A 26,381-nucleotide genomic window follows, 5' to 3' on the forward strand; every position below is an offset into this window, starting at 1 on the left:
TTATAGTCTATTGAGTTGATATATATATATATATAGTTAGGCAGATAAATTGATAAAATAGTAACTAGAAATTGTAAGTGGTTCTCACCAATTTTATAACTTTTATTTCTTTTTTTTTTTAATGATCTAATTTTTTATCTTTACCTTAAATTAAATAAAATTTAATTCAAGTGATGATAATAATAATTTTTATATTTTGAATCTGATAAAAAATGTTAATGTAGTTGAGAAAAAAAATTTTTCGAATTTTTAAAAATAGGTTTAATAATTATGAGTCGTTAATTAATTAATAATAATATTATTTGGCAATTAGTGGTTCGGATATTGATGAAAGTTGAACAGGAAACTTTTGAATTAATAGAGGAAACTCAACGTGTATAGAGAAACGTTGAGAACCTTCGAACCGAGAGTTGAATTTCCGGTTAAATTTACTTGGTCCGATCATCGTGATATGTTCCAATATTACTAGACCATTTCATCGTGAATTCACGGATATCGAGTTTTCATCATTATTTTTATTTTCTCCTCTTCTTCTCCTTATTTAATTTTTCTTTTTCTTTCTTTTACTTCTGATATACTTTCATTTTATATATCTTTTATTATATTTTTATTCTTTAAAAATTTCTCATGAGTATACTCTATACAATACAAAAATCAAATTACTATAAATTTTCGTTTCTTCACGTGATTGAAAAAAAAAAAAAAAAAAAAAAAAAAAAAACTATTATTTCTTAATTATATAGTAGTTTTATCTAACTACTGTGATTGTTTGCTGTTTCAATCTATGGGTTAAATTAAGGGACTTAAATATGCGTAAAAGTGCTGAACACGTTAAGTTAAAGGTAGTGGTCACAGTGGTTCGTTTGGTATTTGCCAAAGTTTATTGAAATGTCCGGTCTTATACGACCCTAGTCATTAGGATAGTATTAGTATTAGTATCAGAAAGGGTGGTTGAGTGTGTTAAGGGTACGTTGAGGATACGCGCTGACTGCCATGGAAAAGGCTCAGCAAAAGAGTCAGAGAAACCGTACACACACATACACACACATACATATAGATGCATGTAATATTATTCCCCTTGACTTGTAGTTCATCTATCCACTGGCTGTCTTGGAATGTTTAACGATCTTTTACGTGATTTTCTCCCATCTCGCCTATCTCTAAATAATTCACTATCACAGACCGATAAACTCATGAATTTTTTTTTTTTTATCTTTTATCACTTTTGTAACCAGATATAAGTATATTTTTTTTATTATACTTAAATTCGTTTTTAATAAAATTATAACAATTTTTTTTTTTTTTTTTTATTACAATTATATAAACATCTCCAAAGCAATAAATAATTCACATTTATACTATTAAGGTTTATAAAAACTTGATAGAAAAAAATTAATCGCAGGAATTAACTTAACAGACGTCTAGACATTTGAAAGCATAAAAAAAAAAGTTTAAATAAAAATAAAATTGTCGAGTCATTTAATTAATGTGTTCAACACTTTCAAATGTCGGACATTTTTTGATGATATCTTAACTGTTACTTATGTGTATGCTTAGTAAACTCTCTGTTGTGTTGTTGTTATTATTATTATTATTGTTGTTGTTGTTGTTGTTGTTGTTATCTTTGCTGAGTAAAGTTCATGAAACTGTGGATCATTAAAAAAATATAACAGAATAAACACTTTTTTTTTGTTTATTTTAATTGCATGCATCATATATGGATTATAAAAGATATAATCAGCATATACAAAAATTTATCGCAAATAAAGTTTAAAATTAAAAATAAAGTTTAAATATCAACATCCAGTAGCAACTTTAATAAATTTCCCTAACGTATGGTCGGAAAGGGTACAAATCGCTTCGAACCGCAGACACAATGCTTAGTAATGGTGACCGACGGATTTACACACGACCTATACAATCCACCACATATACCAACTATTTCGAGTATATAGGTTGTGGGCAGTATTCGTTATATTCTTGACTTGCGTATTCAGCACGATTAAATTCCATTGACTCTTGGATCTATTAGAACAAACGCGTTTGATTGATAATCCTCTTTCATTATCCATTCATTCGATAACTTTTCAAAAAATTCTTATTGTATTTAATGAAAAAAAAAAAAAAAAAAAAAAAAAAAAATTATTCTCAATTAAAAGTATTAATTTTTAGTATATTATTAATTTATTATATGGTAAATATAAATTATTTATAATTATTCTAAAAAATTTAATAATGAATAAAAAAAAAAAAAAAAAAAAAGTGGAAAAAATATTGTTTCTGCTCAGGTTCGAACTGAGGACCTTCTGCGTGTTAGGCAGATGTGATAACCAACTACACCACAGAAACGAATGTGTCAAACTGTTGTTTTGGTAAAAATTTAGACTGTGTGTAAATTTTATAACATAAATATGTATATACATAAAAAAAAAAATGAAAGTCTTGTCAACCTCTCTTAGATTAAATTTCCATAAATAATTTACTTGCCAATGTAATGACCGAGCAGTAATTTACTTTTTACTTGAATGGATATTAGAATGATAGGTATATACATTTATATAGATATATGTGTATATGTATGTATAAGATATATACATAAAGTACAAAGCTTAGCTTAGTCTTTCTGCTCTTTCTCGAGTACACTCGAGTGAGAGCTTTAAAGGATTCATGCCGCGGGATCTCACATTCCCTTTGAATTTCACGCTTTACAGCACGTCCTTTCGAAACTCGTCTATATATAGTTGAGGTCCTGAAGTTTATTACCGGACCCACCCACCCTCCACTCCACTCCACTCCACTCTACTCAGCTTTACCTCTAGTGCCACTACTATCTCCTGATGCAACAAGAACTAAGCGAACGAACGAACGAACCAACTGTAGCCTGGTGTAGCTCGTGGTATGGTTCTTTGGGTGTCTCCTAGGAGGGATAAAATATACACAAGAACCTTTCATCCACCTCTCGTCCTGTTCACAACAACGACACCGACAAATATCCTATAGTATACCAGAGCTATACTAGATCTACTAGACTACACTAGTAATATCGTGTGTTGTGTAGATGCCGTAGATGCATAATACGATCGTAGAGACACTCGTAACTCTCACCCCTCTCACCATTCTATTGACGCTATTGACAATTTTAAAAGGAAAAGAAACTTGTTCTGGTACATGCATATATGTACTAAAGTAGGTACATACTCTTATGTATGTAAATTTATATATTTTTTATGTTATTTATAGAGTCCAATAAAAATTATTTTATAGTTTAATAAATTTTAAATTATGGTATACTTATATCAGTAGTCTACTTACTTATTTTATAGATTTAATTTCGACATTAAACATTAAGAGCATAAAAAGGCTGCACCACTTGCAATCATGATGATAATAATAATAATAATAATAATAATATAAAAATTTATTGGTTGTAATTACAAAAGTAATTATCGTACAATGTCATCACAACAAAGATCCAAAGGAATAAAAACAATAGTAATATTATGTGAAGAGGTCTGAGTGTTGAAGAGATGTGTAAAAACAACCTGCTTTAACTACGTGAATTCTGATCGTTAAAGGTTTTTACCTTTATATATATATATATATGTATATATGAAATGCACAATTGTCCACCGGTAGTTTCTGTTGATTCAAGTGGGCACGTGATAAAAATGACAATGATGAGTTAATGCAATAACTGTGTAGCCTCCAACCCTAGTTTATATATAGATAGATAGATATATATATATATATATATAGGTCCGTCTGGTGGAACGTTTCGCAATTCGTCGGGTGACCCCGGAGGCAACAACGTGCCAGATCCAACGTTGTATGGTCCTAGTTGGGACAAAAGGTGTGGGTTATTTTGTCGGTATATAGTATATAGTATATAGAGAATTACAAAAGAGAGAGAGAGTAAGAGAGATTTAGTTTTTGGGGGGAGAGTTTACGAGTAACGCCAAAGGGAAGGCTACAATACTATGCAATGGAAACTGTATTTTGGTATTTAGTGTTCAGGCACCAATTTACTTCTCTCCTTTTCATATATGTATATAAATATATGGATACTGTGCGGTTTTGCAATAAACTATGATCAATATGATTAATAGTAATACTATACTCCCTATATACTGCAAAACTAAATGCTTCAAGATTCGCTACTATACTCTCATTAATTAACCCCCAATAATCAACCAATGCACCATCAGTAATATATATATATATATATATATATAAATGCATTTGGTTGACATTGTTGTACCTAATGGAGCCAAGTATTTTAAACCTGAGCATTGTATATATACCGGTAATCTTGATAAGCACTCGTTAACTTAAAGTTTCACTTTTAACGTTTATTCTGCTATAGCATACTGCAGTGTACTTTCTTTACAGTGTTTTATGGCATATATATACCTTGTATACTTACACAATACAATACAATACAATACAATATATAGCACACAATCACAGTAAGCTCTCACTAGTCACCCTCAACAAATACTTTTGTCGATATATCTGGAAATCGGTTGGCTAAAACCATTAATTTAATTTTATCGTAGTGTGTCGTAGTCGGGGATTTGAATCGGCCAGTTGGTAATGCGTTTTAAATGTAAAACAGGCAAAAAGGAGGCCTAAGGCGTACACATACATATACACATATACATATATACTATATATTATATACACTACTACAAAGACGAGGAAAACGACAACGATGAAAAGCCTCTCAAGAGAATGTGACAAAAAATTTTATTCAAACTTTTTGCTTCTCTCAATCTCATTTGTATTTTTATATTATTATTATTATGATTATTATTATTATTATTATTATTATTATCATTTAAGGATCCATAACTATCTATAAACTTTTTTAATGTCTCTTTTGTGATTGTATTTGTGTGAGTATACTATAGCCGGTAGCCCCGGTAGCCAACATCCCACAAGAGGTCAGCTGTTGGTGAATTAATATTAATATTTGTTTATTATCAACCAATTAACTCGGAAAACTACCAGACATTAAATCCTCTATAGTCAGACATCATATATTTATTGTTTTTAATTTTTTAAATAATTTAATCTTATAAACACTACAATATTTATTTTATTTTTATTTATTGTTAATACACATCAGGTATTTATATAGAATATAAAACATAAAACCCCAAGGTGAACAATGTGAAAGAGAAACACAAAAAAGGTTACAAAATATAATACTACAGTAGTATAAAGTCGACCAGAATAAAGTAATAAACGAGTACTATTAATTAACCAGATTAAACTCTGAGTGGATGCCATTAGTTTAAAATATAATAATACCTAACTTATTTGTATATCTTCATTGTTATGATAAACGTTAATAAAATAAAAATAAATTTATCATACACAATAAACTTTAAAAGTTATGTCTTAATAAAACACTAAGATTTAATTATAATTAATTGATAGTTCGCAATGGATTACAACTTATATAAGTTGACATCCTAAAGAAAGAAAAAAAAAACCACTATAGTAGTTTTCTGTAGATAAAACGTAATTGTATTTGATATCTCGTATATACTTTAATACTTAATCTTCTTCACAATCCTTCAGTCTGTCAATTAAATTATTTTTTTTATTTTATTTAATCTGTCAATCTTTTAGTTAATCTATTTTTCATTACAGTTTAAAATTATATAACATTTTATTTCCATTAGATAATAAAGCAAACTTATAAATATTATAATATTTAAACTGACTTATAAGAGTCGATTGAAGTTGCATATTTGTAACATGATATTTTATCTTTGTTTGTTATATCCAGTTGGTAAATCTCATGATTATCCTTAGACTGATTTTCCATATTGCAAACTTGGCTATACATATTCCATTCTCTGTAGTTTATAATCTATAGAGTATATAGAATATATAGAATATGTAGAATTTAGGGTTTAGACTTTAGTCCATCGGTGAATTATATACTCCAACTCTCATCATCATGTATACCTATATATGTAAATGTATATGTATATACCCTCGTTCAAACGTCAGTGATGGTAATATTGAAAACGACAAGCTGTCTCGTGTATCTCAGAAACTCAATTGTTATGTCATCTATCGATATCTTATGCAGACTTGGATTTTTATATAGAAAAAAAATTTACCTATCTATTTAAATTTAAATACACAAAAATATATATATCGCCGGTATATGCATGCATGATTTAATCTTGATATTATTGTATATTGATTTAATAATTTTTTAAAAGTTATTTAAATATGTTAATTTGTTAAGAGAATAAAAAAAAAAAAAAAAAGAAAAAAAAAGGAATTTTGTTTTTTAAAATAATGGCATCTAAACTTTTAGTTAAGTATGAGGCTCATAAAACTTTTAAAAAGTGTTTCGATTACTTAATCTCTAACCCCTCAGGCGGGTGGCCAGGCGAATGGGGGCTCGACTTTTGTCCCCGGAGAGTCCAACCAGGGTTAAACGCGTCCAATATAACTCTCTAGGATTAGCGGCTAAAATATTTTACTGTGTGTATAATTAACTTGGAATGACGTTCCTTCAACTCTGTGCTTATGACTTTATTTTTTTTCTTTTTTTTTTTTTTTTTTTTTTTTCTTTAAATTCTTCAGCGATATTATTATTTTAACAAGAATTTAAAACTCCCTTTGGCTGTGATAAGGATGCCATTAAAAAAAATTAATTTTTTTATATTAAATACCATCGAGTTTTTAATTAAAAGAGATATAATATTCCGATTTTTATCCAACATTCCAGTAAAATGATATACATTAATTAAAGTTATTTTAGTGAAAGAAATTTTATCGATTACTTTTTTCTTATAGGATAGTTTTTAAAGTTTTTAATTACTTTTTTATTTTTCCTAAAACAATTTTGAAATATTTATACAGTTTAAATGAATACGTACTTTTTTTTTTTTTATTAAATAATATGCAAACACTGTTAAATTTAGGGAATTAAATTGTTACACAAATTTTTGATATTAGTTAATGTCTATTCTTATAATAAAAAGGAGATAAAACTTATGTGAAACTTCTTTTCCGAACATCTGATCATTCTGATTGGTTAAAGACAGCTTAAAAATATACATAATTTATACAACAATATACATTAAAATATAGAATATTTGAAAAGCGACATGCGTGATAATTTATAAACGGTGTTTAAATATCTAAACAGTCATAGTCTGACTCAAAATGACTTTATTAAAATTTTAATTTAATATAGTTCGATGCAAGTATTTGTATAATTATGTTTATTATTTAAAAAGAGTAAAATTTTATTAATAAATACATAATGAAAACATATTTATGAAAGATAATTATAAAAAAACAATAATAATAATAATAATAAGAGTAATTATTATTATAAAATTAATAATTGCAGTAAGGCATTATTAAAGAGAATAATTTAAAAAATAAAAACTAAAAACAATCCAAGTCTCTAGAGACGGTGGCATCAGAGTAATATCAGAGTAACATCAGAACAGCATCAGAACAGCATCAGAACAGCATCAGATCTGTAGAATACCTGACCCACTTAGCAATTTCATCAACCCTCGCCTCACAGTTCATCCCCCAGGAGTATAAGTACGTCCATCAAACGTCTTGTTACGTACCAAGAACTTGGCATTTGCCGCAATATATTCCCCCCCCCCTATTTTTTTTTTATTTTTATTTTTTACTTAACCTTTTTTCAATCTTGCTTTCTTTTACAATTTGTCAAAATGAAATAAACATTTTTATGACATTTTCCCATCACATCTTCAAGTATTCAACATTAATTACTATTTTTTTTTAAATAAATAAGTTCTATTGCCTGTATTTCATGGTTAAAATTATAGTTTTGATAATTTTGACAGGCAAAAAAATCAATTTTTTTTCTTTTAATCTGTATTAACATAAAATATATAAGTATCTTTTACGTAATATCGTTAAAGTAAAATTATAGAGTATAAAAGCTCTAGATTTAGTATTATCGGTCAATGTGTAGTACCTAACTGAAATCCCATCAAAGAGCGCCGCGTAATTCTACGGGTAAAATTTTAGGTCCTTGCCAATATATACAAGTTATATATATGTATACCAGCAGGATACTTGTGTGCTGTCTACTATGTTGGATGGTTGTAACGTAGAGACTCACCATCAGTAGCGTATTATGAGAGCCGGCTGGTGAATTTTTAATGGCTACAAGCTTAATTGTACTTTGAATTCACTGGCTGGAAATGAAACTGAAAGCGTTATATATGTATATCGTTTATAATTTGACGGTGAATATTTCTAGCTATACGTGAAATGTACCATCAGATAAGTAATAAGTTGTATCTAATGAAAATAACATGAGTTATTTTACGTTATTTTATTAGCAAAAAGTTAAAAAAATAATTTTATAATTTTTTATTTATTTTATTAATTTGTACGGCTTTTAATTCTAAAAGCTTTTACTCCACATAAATTTTTTTTTAGTTAAATTAAATTTTTAAAATGAGTGAAAAATTATTAATTAAAAAGAATTTTTAATATCGTAAATAATAAATTAAGGAAATGACAAATAATTAAAATAAAATAAATTATTTATAAACATATTGGTGAAACTGAATTCGAGACATACACAAGCTGAGAGTTGAGAAACAGCTATAAAGGTCACGAACGGACAGAGCAGGGCAGATAGCAGAGCAGAGAAGTCTGTACAAGACTGTGCTAAAGGGGATGAATTTTATAGTTGTACCCTCAGGTGCTATTCTTGGGCTTGGGTGGTAGTAACCCTTTTCGGATAATACTCCTAAACGATACCCGTGAGAAAACTCGTTGTTTTGTCATGATCTTATAATATTATAACAAATGTTATAATAATAATAATAATAATAATGAAACTGTTGCATACTAAAAAATTTTTTTACTTCTCTCTCTCTTGACATTTAAACTATTTTACAAATTTATTTTTTTATTTTCTACAAGTTTTAATATGAATAATAAATAACTTAATGAAATCCCATGAGATTAATAAATATAATCTCTATAGTTTTAATTTTTTTGTTGCCCTAGAAAATAAATGAATAAATTTTTAAAAATATTTAAAAAATATAACGAAGAAAATGCCGATGCATTAAATCTGTCAGTTTACGAGTTAATGTATTTTAGTTTCCTCGTATGTATTATTTATCGCGAACGGACATTGGAAAAGATAGAAACGATGGTAAATGTATAATTCGGAGAGGAGGCTAGAGAGTGGGAAAGTAAAAAAATATAAAGAGAAAGAGAAAAAGGAGGAAGTGTAGGTGGTGATGCTTGATGGTAGAAGAGACGTCGTTAAACTACATGTTTAATTTGAAAAGCCAGACGAGAAAGGCGGCGAGAGCTACTGTAGTTGCTGCAGTTGCTGTAGCTTACTACTACTTGTACATCACTGACACTACTGTTGTATGCTGTATAGCCTATATGCTACTGGATGGTAGGCTACTACTGCTACTACAAAGCATTGCTGAGATTCGGCTTTGTTATTTTGCGGGCAGTGTACCGTTTCTATTTCGCTGTCTCTCTGTACCCTCTGTACACACAAAATCACTAACTGACAACCGTCGACGCACCACACACTGCCACACACGAACGAATTTTAGGGCTTTTACAAATTCAGCTCAACTATCTCGAGAGGCTCCGAAGTACCAAAGTAGATGCTTAACACATTCTGTATAGACCGGAAACACCAATTTCAAATAAATATTTTTTATTTTTATTCGAAATAAAATTTTTTTTATTTTTATTAATAGAAAAAAAAAAAAAAAAACTTTTTTTCATAACATTTATTGTTCGTAAAAAGTAAAACCTGACTAGAATATTTATCAATATCGAAGCAAGTTTATATATTTATTGGAAAAAAAAAAAAAAAAATTAATAAATTGAATTTTTTAGCGATGGATTTTCTGTTTGACAAGTTTTCCACAAGTCTTTATTTTTGTTGTGAGGTTATTGACCACCGATATATATATATATATATCTGAAGCAATCACTGATTCTTTGTTCAAAAAATTTATATTTATATAATTACTAAAAATTTATTATACATTACATAAATAATTAAAGTGAATTAATTTTTTTTTTTTTTTAAATATTTTTTAAAAGGTGTTTGAATTGACCACTGAGAGATTGATTTACTTTGAAATACAATACGTATGACGCAATACAATATCATTTCAAACGAGACAAATTATTGGTATAGAATATCTACTTGTTGTTCGAATTACAAAGTAAATTAATTAAATAATTGCTTTTTTCTTATTATAATTATTATTAATCAATAACATTAAGGTTTAATTAGTTGTAATTAAAACAGAACAAAAAAAAAAAAAAAATAAATAAAATGAAAATAAAAATAAATGTTTACATATGTGTTTTGTTTGTGGTAAATGAAAGTTACATTTATTTATTGTATTGTTTTGTTTCTTTACCCGGTGGATTTAATTTTGTATTGTGTTTATTTGTAAACATGATGGCCAGAGGTCTATACTGACTATATACTGGCTTTGTGGGAATTAATTGAAACGCGAAATACCCATGTCAGTGTGAGTAGAGAGAAGAGAAGAGAAGTGAAGTGAAGGAGAGGAAAAGAGAGGAGAGCTTGAATCGCGAATTCGACATAAGCATTCCATTCCATTGTTTTACTATACATATTATATATGCCCTGTTAGATCTTTCATGTGATATGAGAGATACCAGTTTAGAAATGTTATGTGATAATTAAATTTAATTACATATAATTCTTTTTTTTTTCTTTTCATTTTAATTAAATTTAAAAAATTATAAATCTGATCCTTGAAATTAAATACAAAATACATTTATATTTTTATCTATAAAAAATATCAAATATATATAATAATAAAAATATAATGTCATTTCAATGTCTACGTCATAAATAAAAAGATATAAAAAATGATTAACTGTACACATAACTGACGCCATATCAGAGTATGTATAATAGTCACCTCTATCTCTATCGATATCCAATATTCAATTTGTGACAACAGGATACATCCGATAAAAAATTAATCAACTTTCCATTCTAAATTAATAAGTGTATATCCTGTGTATTAGATTGTTGTTATATACATGTAACTATTATAGGTTAATAAATTTTTCGAGGTTTTCATAAAAATACAGCAATTACTTATATATATTTTTTTTTTTATTTTATTTTATTTATTTATTTATTTTTTTTTTTTTTTTTTTTTTTTTTTTTTTTTTTTTTTGCGTTAAAGTTATTACGTGGGTGTTTCGAAGCAGTATCCTCGGTTCGAAGTAATGTTTTTGTTGACTGGCAGACAAATGGACGAGTGCACTTAACAAATTGACTTTATTTTTTATTATTCTGTAAAAACTTGCATATTTATTGAGTTTATTTAATTATTATCTGTAAAATAATTTGATATAATAATTTTTAAAATTTATGTGACCATTATTATTATTTCTATTAACACAATAATACCTATACAATAGTTTGATCAATATTATTTATCCATGTAATAATAATAATAATAATAATAATAATAATAATAATAATAATAAGTATCTTTAAAAGTTTGCGTGTAAATTATAGTTACACTCCTCTATATAAAATCACTTGGACACAATAAATATGGTTACGAAGCGTTTTTAAAACCCACAGAGCTGAAAAAAAAAACATTTACCGATACGAATACTAAGAAATATTTAACGCCGTTTTAGTTCGCGTGTTCCATAAAATAAATTAAACTCTCCCTGATATTCTTGTTGTGTTACGTATATACCATAATATAGAGTAATAATCTATTTATTTGCCTTGTGTTATTCAAGTTATTTAACCTTCCACCCTTATTCTCATTATGCATTCCCATGAGTATGAGTTTTTATCAGTGATAAATCTGTTTGTTTAATGTATATCTCACTGATTATTAACTGATGCTTTTATTTAATCACTATAATATTAAAATAGGTCCACTATTTATTATTAATTATTATATATAAATTCTCAGTTAACTAGTTGACTATCAATAGTGAAATTAAACTCTTTGATTACAACATCATTTACATAATGATGCTTTTGAGTTTAATACAAATAAGGATTGATAAATTATTCTCTTTATTGCCAATGAGTATTTAGATAATCTGAATATTATGGCATCCATTAAACATCAGGTACTTGATAATTAATAATCTATTATTATTGTTGTTGTTAAGTAAAATAAAATTTAATAAAATTGTTAAAGGATAAAATAACATAGATATATTGTACTTAACTTATTATATATTTAACTTTAGAAATAAGGAATAAATAAATGAATATTATACAATGTATTGGCTATATAATTCAAAGCACTGATAATTAATTCTGTTTGTATTGACCTAATTAATATTGTTTTCAATAGTTATTAGGTAGTATTAATATCGATAATTCTGAGTATTATCTAAATTATATTAAAATAAATTTTCTAACATCTGTAAGATTGGCAGCTGTCCATTATAAATAATAAAGAAATAAAAAAAAAGAAGAAAGAATTGGTATACTTGTCCATCGAGATAACTCAGGCATAAGAGTAAGAGCAATATTTTCGACGATTAAGTGGTAAAATTGAATTGCCATTGCACACTCCATCGAACTATCTAGCTGAATGCTTTTGTTGGCATTGAGCCAAAAAAATAAAAAAAAAGTAAAAAAAATAACATAAAGTATAACATAACCCACCGGGCGTCGTGACGATCCACGATCCACAATCCACAATCCACTACCAATCGTACGATTCGTTTAAAGAATGTCCTAAAAGTGGCAAAATCGATAAATATTGAAAACACTTAGTCTTCCTTTTTTCCTATCACTATACCATATACAAAATCGATATTCAATTTTATTTTATTATTTAACCCCTTTCACGACATTACTCTGTCTACTTTCAGCTCTCTGAGTTATTTATATATTTATATTTATTTATGAAAAAAATTAAGTCAATTTAACAACGAAGACAAACAATGCACTTGACATTTCAAACACTTGAAAAAGTGTCTTGTCAAGTAATTTTAGTTTGTAAAACTTTTAAACTTTAAGAAATTTATGTCTTTGTTAAACTTTTAAAAGTTGTTATTATTATTATTATTATTATTATTATTATTATTATTATTTTTTAAGCATTTGAATTTGTCATTTATACCTTGAAATATATATTAATTTAAATTAAAATAAATCGTATTATAAATTATAAATTATTTAGAATGCATAAAAACTAAAGCTTTTAGGATAATTAATTAAACTAATATCGGATAAAATATTGAAAAAGCTTTAAATTTAGAAAATGTGTATTGATTATTTTTTTAAAAAAATTTCGAGAATAGAATTATTATTATTCAAATATTTAATATATAATTTTAATGAATTTATTTATTATATTATTATAGAAATAAAAAAATTATTAAAAATAATATAAATTTCGTTAATATTACAATAGATATGTCTCTCTATTATAATAATTAGCGACTAGTGACTATTGAATAATAGATGAGTTTATTATCAAATTAATTAATTTGATGGATACCAGTAGAGATCATCGACCTGACCGACTTTATTTCCCGTCTGAATACATTTTAGGTGCATAAATCGATAGTCGTTAGCAACCGCGACATTTATAGAATATCATTTCAAATTGTTCAGTCAGAGTTCGTTAGATAGTTGCCAGTATATTACATTATCTATATTTATACTATCTAATATATACGTATATTCATGAAATATAAAACAAAGGTCTAATATTGATAATTTTTTCAACAAAAGTTAGTTAAATAATAATAAAGTCAGTCAAGATTAAATCTAAAAATATCTAGCTAATTTAGCTAATAGAGACGATTACTCGGACAGAATTGGAAAATAAGAATGTGACATATATAGCTATCGGTATAAAGTTCTTGTAGGTATATATGTATACATTATAGAGATCGCCAGATCTCGAGAGCATCTAGTTCAAGGGACTTTGAATGATGGACAGATTGCTGTAATATGCATAAACCAAGTCTAGAACATGGAAATCCTCTTTGCAATGGACACATATACACAAACACACCACACATGATGCTAAAAATAATTTAATACACATATATACAAACTTATTAATATTAATTTTTGTCAATCATACAACAACAACAACAACAACAACAAAATTATTGTTATTATTTATTTTAGAAAATAATTATTCAATTAAATATATAAATGTTACTATGAATATGTTATTGTTATTGTTATTATTATTATTATTATTTATAGTAATGGGTGATATCCTTACCTACATTAAATAGAGTAGCTCAAATACTGACAGACATTCGACTAGTAACAGGTTACAAGAAAAAAAAAATTAATAATAAACAAACTGCCTTATTGAATATTGAATATCAATTGATGATATTACATTATAAATCATATATATAATAGGTTTTATCGAAGTAAATTTATAACCCAAACATAACTTTTAGTTTACCGAATTTAATAATTCATAACGACTAATCTACTATTAATATGATAAGCTTCTCATGCAAAATATATATATATATATTCTGATGATAATTAATAATCTTTAAATATGTCTATCAACAATATCAATATATATCGATATAATCCTCTACAAAATATTGTTATTGTTAGTACATTATATATTATATTATCGAATTAAATAAATATATTAATATGTCCAATCATATCCATAAATTTAACATTTATAACAATATCTCTTATAGATTATATTTACTAATACAGTTATATCATATAATATAATATTTATTGCTAATTCACAATTTTTTCAATTACAATAATTATAATATATTTTTTTATTATGTTATAAAAAGGAAAATATCAAAATGTCAATCTCTATTCGAATATAAGAATTTTGTTGTAGCTTAGATATAAACCCATATGACAAAGCTGCAATACCACGAGAAGTATATAAAAATATATATATATACTGTGTAGAAGCCTCATGTCAGTAACATTGAACTGCAAAAATGTCGAGAGCGTTTTTCTGCTTCTGACAATCTGGCTCTACTCTTTTTTCGCTCTCTCTCTCTCTCTCTCTCTCTCTCTCTATTTGGACTATTATACTAGTCTTTAAAAAACTCGAAGAATGGAAGGTATCGTCAGAGTTTTTACAAAACGTCCTAACTTGTTGTGACTATCGATAAGACGCCGCTTTATACATATATATCGATACATAGTTTGATAATAAACAAATATTATTTAAGTTATTTACAGTATATATTGTTAATTTAAAATAATTTATGATTCTGAGCAGTTGATTTGAATGATAAAAAAGTTTCTAGATAAATGAAATGTGAAGGTAATAATAATATTTATTTAAAGACTATATAATAGATATAAAAAGTTTGTGATGAAAAGTTTAATGTTTTCTCAAGACTTATTCGCAGGAGCTAGGGATATATTCTAGGCAAGTTTATCCTTTAACTCGGGGGTTTTACAGTGAAGCTACTAATACAGAGATTGTCGGATACTATATATACTATATACAACTCGATGAGAAATTATCATTAAGCCCCGCGGTAGACGCGCTTGCGTATTCACAAGTCTACTTTTGTTTAGTCTGTGTAAGAGACAATTTACGAGACTCAACTCTGCGGGGGCCTGAGAGCTAATCCACCGGCAACGAGCGTTCTCTCGTTCGCGGCAAACTCGTGACTTTAGCTCTTCTCTTTGTCACGAATCGAGTTTAATCCTACTGCACGCGGCGTACCAGTGCCTATCTCTACAAACTCACATACTCTCACTTTTAATATATAATGTTAAATCGTAACATGACATATCATTTTAGTTTCCACAAATTTTATTTTCTTCATTATTTACAATATAAATTTGATATTTATAAAAATATTATAGTGATTAACTTTACTCCACTTGACTTAAATTTAAATGTTCAAGAAATAGTTACGGACATTTTTTATTAAATCACATAGACCGAGGCGTATTTTTATAAATTAATTTAATTAAGCGTTTTAAATTTATATTTATAATTGTTTTATAACAAAAAATTTAAAAAAAAACTACCCTCCAACATATTTTTCGTAAAATAAATTATCGAAGCACTCTACAACATTTTGAAATATTTCTGCTATTTCATGAGGGTCGAGTCACCCTTTATTGAGTCAACTTGACGACGTACTGCTAGTGTAAGAGTGTGTTTGTCCAAAATTTCAGGCGATTTTTCATTTACACAACTCCTGGTTTTTTATTATTTTTTATTTTTTATTATTTATTTTCACCATCGCCATTGAATTTGCAGAGAATGAGTAGATCCCACGTTCAGGTACATAAAAGTTATGGTATACTTGATGCTCACATTTATATGCACATACACACATACCATGGCTTGAGTTACAAATGATGCTAAATGCCTTTGGCAGCCTATTTTTTCATTCAGGACTAAGACTCAATAAGTGTCGGGAAATGATATACTGTTCTTTACACTGCGTCTTTTATAAATTTAATACACAAGAAAATTTTAAAAACTAAGGTAAACTTTATCTCAAGAGAACTTAATTGATTTAGATTAAAAAAATTTTTTATCCTTTTTATTGTGATATTTTTAAATTGTCAGCTTTTATGTCAACAAAAAATTTTAAATATTCAAACTAAAAATATCTAAAAAAAAATGCATTTTTAGAATATAAAAAAGCTCAACAAGGTTTAATTTTTTTTACTATATATAAAATGCATTATTTTATATTATCGGAAATAAACAATCGATCTGATATTGTATTTTTTTTTCTTTCTTTTCTGTATAAAATAGGATAAATTTTTGTTAGTAAAATGAATGCAAAAGAGAATAACTGATTGAACATCAAAGCCATATTGTTGGAATGACATTTCTATCATGGTATTGTCAAAGTATCACCAATTGAACGATTAAATATGTCTGGTTAAGTTTTGTATAGACACCAATAACAACAACAACAAACCAAACAAAGTTTTTGTTTTATATATTTTATAGTTCCACTTTGTCTAGTTTTTATATTAGTATTGAACATTGATTTTATAGTAAAAAAAAATAACGTATAAAAGTATCTTTCTATCTTTCTATCTATTGATTTGATGTTTAAAAACATAAATTTTATATAAATTTTATTTGTAATTCTGTATTTTTTAACCTTTCGATCGACATTATTCCTTTTTTCACAATATATTCTATATATAGGTATGTATGTATATATAAGAGTCTCAGTACTCCATCTTACCATTTTTCCATCTTTTCATCTTTTCATTCCTCCTGTACTCATCATAACCCGATAATTCTCTTGCAGCTGTCGCAAAAAACATCCAAAAGACGTTTACGGAAACTCGTCTTCTTGGAAAACTCTTGTAACTTTGCCGATGATAAATCCCACCTGTCGTTCAGGAGTAACCTACCAATCTCCCCATAGTTATATTATCCACATCTTTCATAAAATTTATATATCCATCCACCCACATCTACATCCCTATAGATTTAGCATCCCTATTTATTGTTTCTCTTATTTATTTTATTTTTATTTGTACACGTTAAGAATTATTGATACGGTGTATCAACTATTTTTATAAATTTTTTTTTTTTTTTTATACTTATATAAACTTAGATTATAATATATACATATATAAACAGTGTATATAATATACAAAGGAAATATAAAGTTAGCACAGTTATCTGAAACCCTTTTTGAATGAGTGTTCTTGTCAAGAGACTGCCATCGTATTCACCCTCAGGCTGGTTACAACCCAACAACCTGGCAACCTGGCAACCCAACAACTCTCAACCTCATCTCTATAATAATCCGTCCAAGAACTTGTGATGGATCCACCTCAAGACACACGTCCGTAACATTCTGACTGTTTAATGAGACAGTTGATCAGACTTTTGATCTAGATATTTTACTTTCTACATATTTATCTTAAACTTATACAGAACGTACCTCAATGGATTATAGTAACAAAAGTTAAGCATAGTATCTATAAAATACTCGTCGTCATTGTTTAGCTAAAATACTTTTTTAAATTCGACTCCCCTAAATTAGAGATTATATTCAGAAAAAGAGACCAAAGTCACAAGACCAAATCTATAACAAAATAGATACATATCAAAAAGACGATAGCATATTTTTTCGTAAATTTGTCATGAGTCACAGCTATCTTGTAAACGGGATCTACCCTTACATAATATAATTGTTGGGTATTATTCCCTTGTCGCATTTATAAATTTTTCTTTTTTGCTTCTCTAGTTTCTTTTAATATAAAATACAACCAACCGCAACTAAAAAATTCTGGTTTATACTAAAGATTATTAAACGAACCATTAAATAAAAATATGCCATAAACATTTAAGCTTTTATATATTTATTTTATTATTTTTTCAGGATTATATGTATATGTATTTAGTTATAAACATCTTTATACATTAAGAGGTAAAAAATATTGGTGTAAGAAAATAAAATTTAAGATTCATGTCCAGCTTTTACTAGATTTTTGGTATAAATCGATCTTCTTTTAATAATATTTGTTACTCTTATTTTTACAATACTGAGTCGGTACACCAGATATGTTTCAAGGATATAGATTTTTTTTACAATTTAACATATATATTTATATATGTAAAAAAAATTATTTCGCAAATAAGTGATGTCGTTTTTTACATCAACAAGATTCATTAATAGTTAACGTAACCCCGTTTAAATAATTTAAAAGACGAGTAGATACTAGCCATTTGTAGTTTGCTTGTTACTAACTGCAGCATTTAACTATTTACAAGGGTCCAAGCTTTTCTCTCATCTATTTTATTATTTTATTTTTTAATTTATTTCTATGTATACGTATTACATTTTCTATGAGCTAACACATACCTCAAGCAACTAGATAATATAAATAAAAAGAGAAAAAAGTCACCGTGAAAAAAAATAAAAAAAATTATTATAAATGACAATTTCAATATAAATATTAACTAATAGTATAGCTACATATTGCTCTAAATTTTCTTCAGTTGTTTTTTATTTAATAATAACCCTGTGTCCGTTAAACTAATTATTATTAATTAACAATGGAGTTTTCTAATACAAAGGATTTTTAGAGAGTGAAAGTATATAAATATTTATAGTATATGTTGATAATACTCCTTTGTTGTGAATACATTATATCTCTATTACTAAAACTTTTTAATTTATACATTATAATTACTTGTATTAAATGAATAATAGCACTCTGTAATTTAAGTTGATTAATTTAAAATATTATCTATTATAAAAAACTTTTTTTTCTACAATTATTTATTTATTAACACTAATTATTTTTTGTTTTTTGTTAATGTTTAAATTACTTAATAATTGGTTTTGATGTATCAGTTGATGTTAGTGTGCACATTAGCATCATATATAAACTATAGACTAGACTAGAATAAGATTAAAATAAACGTTAAAACGACACAGAATCTATATATATATATATCTATATATTATCTATTTCTTGACTATGACTAGATTTAGAGAGAAAAAGATAAAGAATAAAAGAATAAAAGAGAGTAAAGGTGAAAAAGCTAAAAGGATATCTATATAAAGGTGAAATACTGACAAGAACCGTAACTATCCAATGAAGCTCATGAATATGCAGAAATTGTAGCGAGATGATGGTCAGACACCGGAAAACTACGGATAGGCGTATGAATATGCTAACCGTAAAATATTAAAGATAAAAAATATATTATTCAATATTTTTATTTTATTTCTTTAAAACTTTCCATACCTACATATATATATTTACTTTTTATGTGCAATGACCCTTAAACAATTATTATTTTAATCTTTTTTTATCTTGTTTTAGAAAAATATTTTATTTTATAAAATAATAATTTAAGTTAATTTAATTATTATTGTTATTAATTTTTCTCTACGATAACTGAGATTAACAAAATATATTATAAATATTATACATCAATAGAATTGTGAAATTATGCGTGACAAGATGCAATAAGAAAGAGTATGCATTTATTATTATCCTTTATGTTAAATTTAATACTCTGTGTTTTCTTACTACGTTTAGCAGTAAAATATATAAACCTTTTTTTTTTTTTTTTTTTTTTTTTTTTAATTTTAAAATTTTTTCGACCGACTCTTAATAAATGTCACAAATACATATACGCACATACTTTGCACGCGATAAAATAATTTAACTTTTATCCTGTCATAAAAAGTAATAAAATCAACTTTTTTATCTATATATATTTTTAATGTTAATTATATTTACGATTTATTTATTACATATTTAAATTAAATCGGAGATAGGATATATATAATGATTATAATAAATGATAAGGAAGATGATAGATAAAAAATTGAAGAAAAATAATAATAATAATAAGCAATGGTAGTTTTACATGAAAATAATTTTTTTATATACATGATACATATATGATATTTAAAATCCCTATTGATAAGGAGACCAATCATCCGTGCTTATTTCCAAAGAAAGATTTAAATATGGATGCGCGAGTTTTTGGCTAGACTTGAGAAATTTATAGTTTAAGCTGCGTGATTCTATACCTATACCTATACTTATACTTATAAATGAAAAGGGGTAAAGTAGTAATGTATATGTTAAAGGAGATATAGGTGAATAGGTGATAGTCGGTGTGAAATTATCTAGGATTACGAGATCTGAATCCTTCGAATGACATATTTCATATTCTATATATTAGGTATACTATATTGTAATGCTGATAAGTATTCATAAACTATTTCAGACTATTGAGATAAAAATAATTATATATCTAAAAAAAGTTATATATAATTGTTAACAACTGATAAAATTACCTTGATTATTTAAATATTAAATTTAATATTCGTGATAATAGTTAATAAAAAGTAGTTTATTAAATTTATATTTAAACTATTAAATCAAATTATATTATCAGATATTTTTTTTATTCTGATTGTCATCTTTATTACTTTCAACAACCACAGATATTTTTTTACTATTTTTACACTATTAAACTATTCAATTTTTTTAACTTTTTTTTTTTTTTACTTTTTTACCATCACACTGTTCAAGGAGATAAGAAATTAAAATTTAGTTTCAAGATTACACTGACAAATGCAAGTGAAATCTAAAATGTGTTGAAGAAAATGCTTCTTATCGTTTTATCTCTTTTGCCACTTTTTTCACTTATCTAAGCGCAATTGACTTGGACACGAAACCAATTTACTCTCTTTTCCACGAGAATAAATCGACAGAATGTCGTACATAAAGAATTATAAATAATGGAATTTTTTTAATAATTTTTTTTTAGACATTAAATAATAATAAATTATTATATATATTTTTTAACATTAAATATTCATTTTATTTATCAATTTAATTATTTTAACGTTTTAAACATTTTTTAAATGATAAAAAAAAAAAAAAAATCAAAATGATGTATTAATCCTGAAAAAAGGCACATTACCTTTCTGTTATGTCTTGAATAAATCTAAAGCTGCTGAGATTTTTTTTTTTTATTTCTTGGCTTCTTTATATATTTATTTTTCTTTCTTTTCTTTATTTTTCTACTACTACCCCTAGTAAAGCAGGATAGGCATCATGACAGATAATTGATGGCGTTCATACTTTACCTTGTGCCAACGATTCATTTTTTCCTGTGCCTCAGACTCTTGTAATCCGGGTGTTAAAAGTGTTTGGATCCTAAATGACCTCTTGTCATGTTTTTACTACAAGAGACGTCCTATTATCTCTGTTGAGACCTTTCAGACTAAATTAACAATTATTATTTCATTTAATTTAATTAAATTATAATCCATGCACAATTCATTTATGTTTCTATAATTATCAGTTACAAAAAATTAAATAATGTATACAGAAAATAATTCCAACGCATTACGTATATGTATATATTATATATATAATATAAATGGTGTATAATTCTTTAGTTGTTGTTGTTGTTGTTGTTATTGTTATTGAGTTTCAAGTCACTTGACACCATCACAATATTAAACAACAACAAAACACGTACTTACTATTATTAGGTATTATACAGCTATTACAACGTCACATTGTTGTAAAGTCCATGACATCATGACATGGTAGTAAGGGGTTTTATGCTTTAGCGTGAGGCACGCTCCTACTTTACTACACACAATCCATTGACTGACAACCCCTTTAACTTACGTGTGTTATTTTATATTATTTTAATTTTTATTTTTACATATACTCCTTTTTCCAACACAATTCTTCAGTATATTTTATAATATTTTATTTAAAGAAAACTGAGGCACAATAGACAAAAAATACTCATCTATTTATAATCATCGGGATTTATTACTTTGAAATACAATTTTCAGATTTGTGGGTAGAAGAGTAACCACTCGCGAAATGACTCGACGACTCGATTGCAATACCAATGTAATATACAATATCTATATATCTATATATATATATATATATATATATATATGTATATACAACTCTATAACTATCTCTATTTATCTTTAGATATAAATTTATTTTCTTTCTTGCTTTACAACTTTAAATGTATATCTTTGTCTCCTTCTCTCTTTCACTTCAATCAGGGGAAATCGAATCAGGCGCACCCTACGTAACGTAAAATTGTCCCCTGACCCATTTCACCAAGTGAAATTCCCACAGCTGAACAATTCCCCTGTAGGCGTTACTCGTCATAAATTCCCTCACACTCAACTCTACTCTAAATCCAACCAATAAAATTATGTTTACAAGTATTTAGATAATATTCAGATATTTAGATCCTTAAATTATAATATTTTTTTTTTTTTTTTTATTTTTTTGTTTAAAGTATGACTAGTATAGTTAAATAATTTTATTTATTATTATTATTATTATTATTATTATTATTATTATTATTATTATTATTATTATTATTATTATTATTATTACAATAAAAAGTGATAGAAATGAATAAAATTATTTAACATACGGTACCAAGCATAAATTCCAACCGAATAAGCACGATTCACATTTCTCATCAACGCCTGAAGCTATTCAATGATGCTGTTACTACTACAACTACTACTATTTTAACGAAGGGGTTGGTTTGTTGGTTTCTTGCTTCCTTACTTCCTCTAACCAATAGTATTTTCATATCTCTCCTTATTCATAAAAAATTTTCATAACTTTTCCATATAATATAATGTTTTAAAATTATAGCAGTTTTCTATAAATGTGGATTCCAGATGATGATTCAATGTCATAAATTTCAGATACCTATTCACCAATTTTCATGACTTTTATTATCAGGAATAGTTTTTTTCCACTTTAAATAATAATTTAAAAATTAAAAATAGGTAAAATCGATAATAATAATTATATCATTTGAAATAAAAAAAAAAAAAAATAATATCAGTATCTACATAAAGTTGTAGGATGACAAAATAATGAGGTAATAACCTAAGGGTAGTAGCATAGCAAGCATTAACTATAACCTAAAGTGTAGGAGCTATAAGAGCTATACGAGCATTTGGAGACGAAAGTTTGATTATTTGATGGTAGTAGTAGAATGGCTGGTATGGGTATTTCATAGCCTAAGGCTCCTAAGGCTAATATAAGGCGTCTAAGGCCAGTTGCCAACAAAGTGTACAATATAACTTTAAGAGTATAGAGAAGCTTGAGGAGTAACCGAAGCAACCAAGCTAACCGCCTTTTCCCTGTCTCTGTGAGAATTGAATTCTCAGGTAGTAAGTTGGTCTTCGTAAGATATTGCGCATTGCGAGTATTATAGTTCACGTCCCCAGTGATATACATCACTGAAGAGAAGACCGACATAAACCAACGAATTGGGGAAGTAGAAAAAAAAAATTACCAACCAGAAGAATAAAGAAAGATAAAATATCTATATAGATAAAGATATATAATAATTTTTTTTTTTTTTTTTTTTTTTTTTTTTAATATCGATTTCTTCAGGCAAGTGATAATTCTACTTTAAGTCAGACGTGAAATTACTTTTTTATTTTTTTGAATTGTTTTGTAGACTGGTGTTTTATTTAAATAAATTTTTTGAAATACTATGAGTAGAATAACTATACCTGAAAAATATATTTGTGGAAAACCAGAAAATCATAATTACGTGAATAAACATATTGATTAAATGCAGACTCCAGGGTTTCAGTAATACGTCTAAAATACTGTTTCATCAGTTAATTACCGTCAGAAACTGTCAGTCAAACTATTTTAACAAATTCATTGTTATAAGAAAAGGTTTAAATTTTTATACAAGTATAGATTAAGTTTGCTAGTTTTTGTGTTAAAATTTTTTTAAATTCTTCATTATCACCACATTGTTATATTGTCTTATAATTAAAAAAAAAAAAATGATTATTATTATTATTATTATTATTATTATTATTATTATTATTATTATTATTATTATTATTATTATTATTATTATTATAGGTAAAAGTAATGCTGAGAATATCATCAGGTGAAGGCGGTAGTTTTTTTACTGCTGACAAACGTAAAAAACAAATAACACTTATTGATCCAACATCAGGACAGTCATCAACAGCTGAATCAGACCGTAGACCAACTGTTGCAGCTCCAAAGATGTTTGCATTTGATGCTATTTTCTCAGATGAAGATTCACAGGTAAGATAACACACAATTATATATAAAATTTAAAAAAAAAAAAAAATCTGAAAAAACGTCCGTGGGGTGCTTGAAGGCTTCGGAGGTATCAGGCAAGTCTTTTGGAAAAACGCTAGCACATAGAAGTCGAATAAAAAAAAATTTCTTCTCTTCGAGCTGAAAAAACTGTTAACTGGCAATTAAAAAAAAGCTCACCAAGACTAAGAACTGATTTCATTTTGAGGTGAATTGGGCGAGTGGTTTATGAGTTATACGAAAACAATCTAGACAAAATTTTTTTTTAATTTTTATTTTTTTTATAACTCATAAACTACTCGATCAATCGACTTTAGAATGTAATTAGTTCTAAGTCTTGGTAATTCCCTCAATTTACGCCATGAACGCTCGAATCGATTGATTCATTCCAAAGATATCGTCGAACAAAAAAAGTTTACCCACACACAAATAGTCAGAATAGCTTCACAGGACTTGAAAACGTCGAGATCTGATGAAAACTCGATTTTAAAAAATCGGACCGAAACCAATAACTTGGCTTTTTTTGAAAATTTTCAAGTTTTATACCGGAAAGTTAAATATATAAATATATATATATATATATACACGATAAAAACAAGGCCTCAAATTTTCCTATAATATACTATTATTATTTTTATATTGATTTCCCGTCAGTATATCTTTATTGTAAAAATTTTTTGCAAAAAATAATATTGAAAGCGAAGATTTTGTACGTGCTCATGAGCTGTAGTTGTCGAGTAAAGCGTATCTTAAGATTACTGTATATATAGAGTATATAGAGTATATAGATATTTGTCAAGGATATGTAGTAACATTTCTGTCTCCGCTGGGCGCATAACTAAACTAATTTCCCGATTCCCAAAGCCAACCCTAGTGAGCAGGAAATCGCTTCAGGCGGGTGTTGCTATTGCTCTTTACCATCTACTTTAACCTACTGGCTTTGATATTTCAAATTCAGCTCTTCAATATCCGTTCTTTAATTTTTTAAATATTTAAACATTCACGACATATATGCTTACACATTAAAAAATTATTTCTTTAACAATAAAAATTTAAATTATCTAAGAATTTGATGATATTTTTGACGAATAACACATTGAGAATTATATTAATCGGTTTTAATAGATTATCTGCACTCTCGATCATTTTACATAACTATACTCTTTATTGGCTGGCAAGTAAAGGGACAAAGAGAATACAAGCAAAAGACTACAATAGTGTAGTTGTAGTGGTTGCAGTAGAGAGAATATAGTTAAAGAGAGACAAATAGAGAATCGAACAAATTCTATACAATAGCAAAGCTTGATCCTTACACTATGGTCTAGTCTCTTGATAGGTAAAGAACGTAAAGAACTTTCTTCCTCTAGCTATTTTATATCTTTTTTTATTTTTCTCTCTTTCTGGATAATACACATTCAAGTTCATAGCTCCAGGGTCTCCAGGGTCATTTGAATCTAACTTTCGATAATGTCCTCTAGGACCATCCATTGGTTCCTTTATAAAGTACGCAAAAATACCTCGATATATATTTGAGTTTATATTATAAGGATTATAAGGTATACCTATGGAATTTTTTCTATTGAAAACCAACCCACAAATTGACAAAAGTTTAAGAATTTTTAAGGATCATATTCTCGAGAGTTGGTATTTAAATTATGTGATAGATAGTTGAACAAACTATACTAATAATATTAATTCCTAAAATTTTACATAATAATAATAA

General features: G+C 26.7%; 1 protein-coding gene and 1 non-coding gene across 4 annotated transcripts in view; one reads left to right on the forward strand and one right to left on the reverse strand.

Moving 5' to 3' along the window:
• The window catches only part of LOC103575984 (uncharacterized), a 120,420-nt gene that overhangs the window by 79,467 nt on the left and 14,572 nt on the right, over positions 1-26,381 (forward strand). For all 3 annotated transcript variants that reach the window (XR_008404211.1, XM_053741811.1, XM_053741810.1), the window contains exon 7: positions 24,452-24,643. Coding sequence is in view for 2 of the 3 variants with exons in the window: in XM_053741811.1 (XP_053597786.1) it covers positions 24,452-24,643 (192 nt within the window). In the remaining variant the exon portion in view is untranslated. The remainder of the gene's footprint in view (positions 1-24,451; positions 24,644-26,381) is intronic.
• On the reverse strand, positions 2,276-2,349 carry Trnav-aac (transfer RNA valine (anticodon AAC)). Its single transcript has one exon. It is a non-coding gene; the product is annotated as a tRNA-Val (tRNA).

The sequence above is a fragment of the Microplitis demolitor genome, chromosome 9 (genome assembly GCF_026212275.2).
Source record: "Microplitis demolitor isolate Queensland-Clemson2020A chromosome 9, iyMicDemo2.1a, whole genome shotgun sequence".
In the NCBI taxonomy this organism is placed as follows: Eukaryota; Metazoa; Arthropoda; class Insecta; order Hymenoptera; family Braconidae; genus Microplitis; species Microplitis demolitor.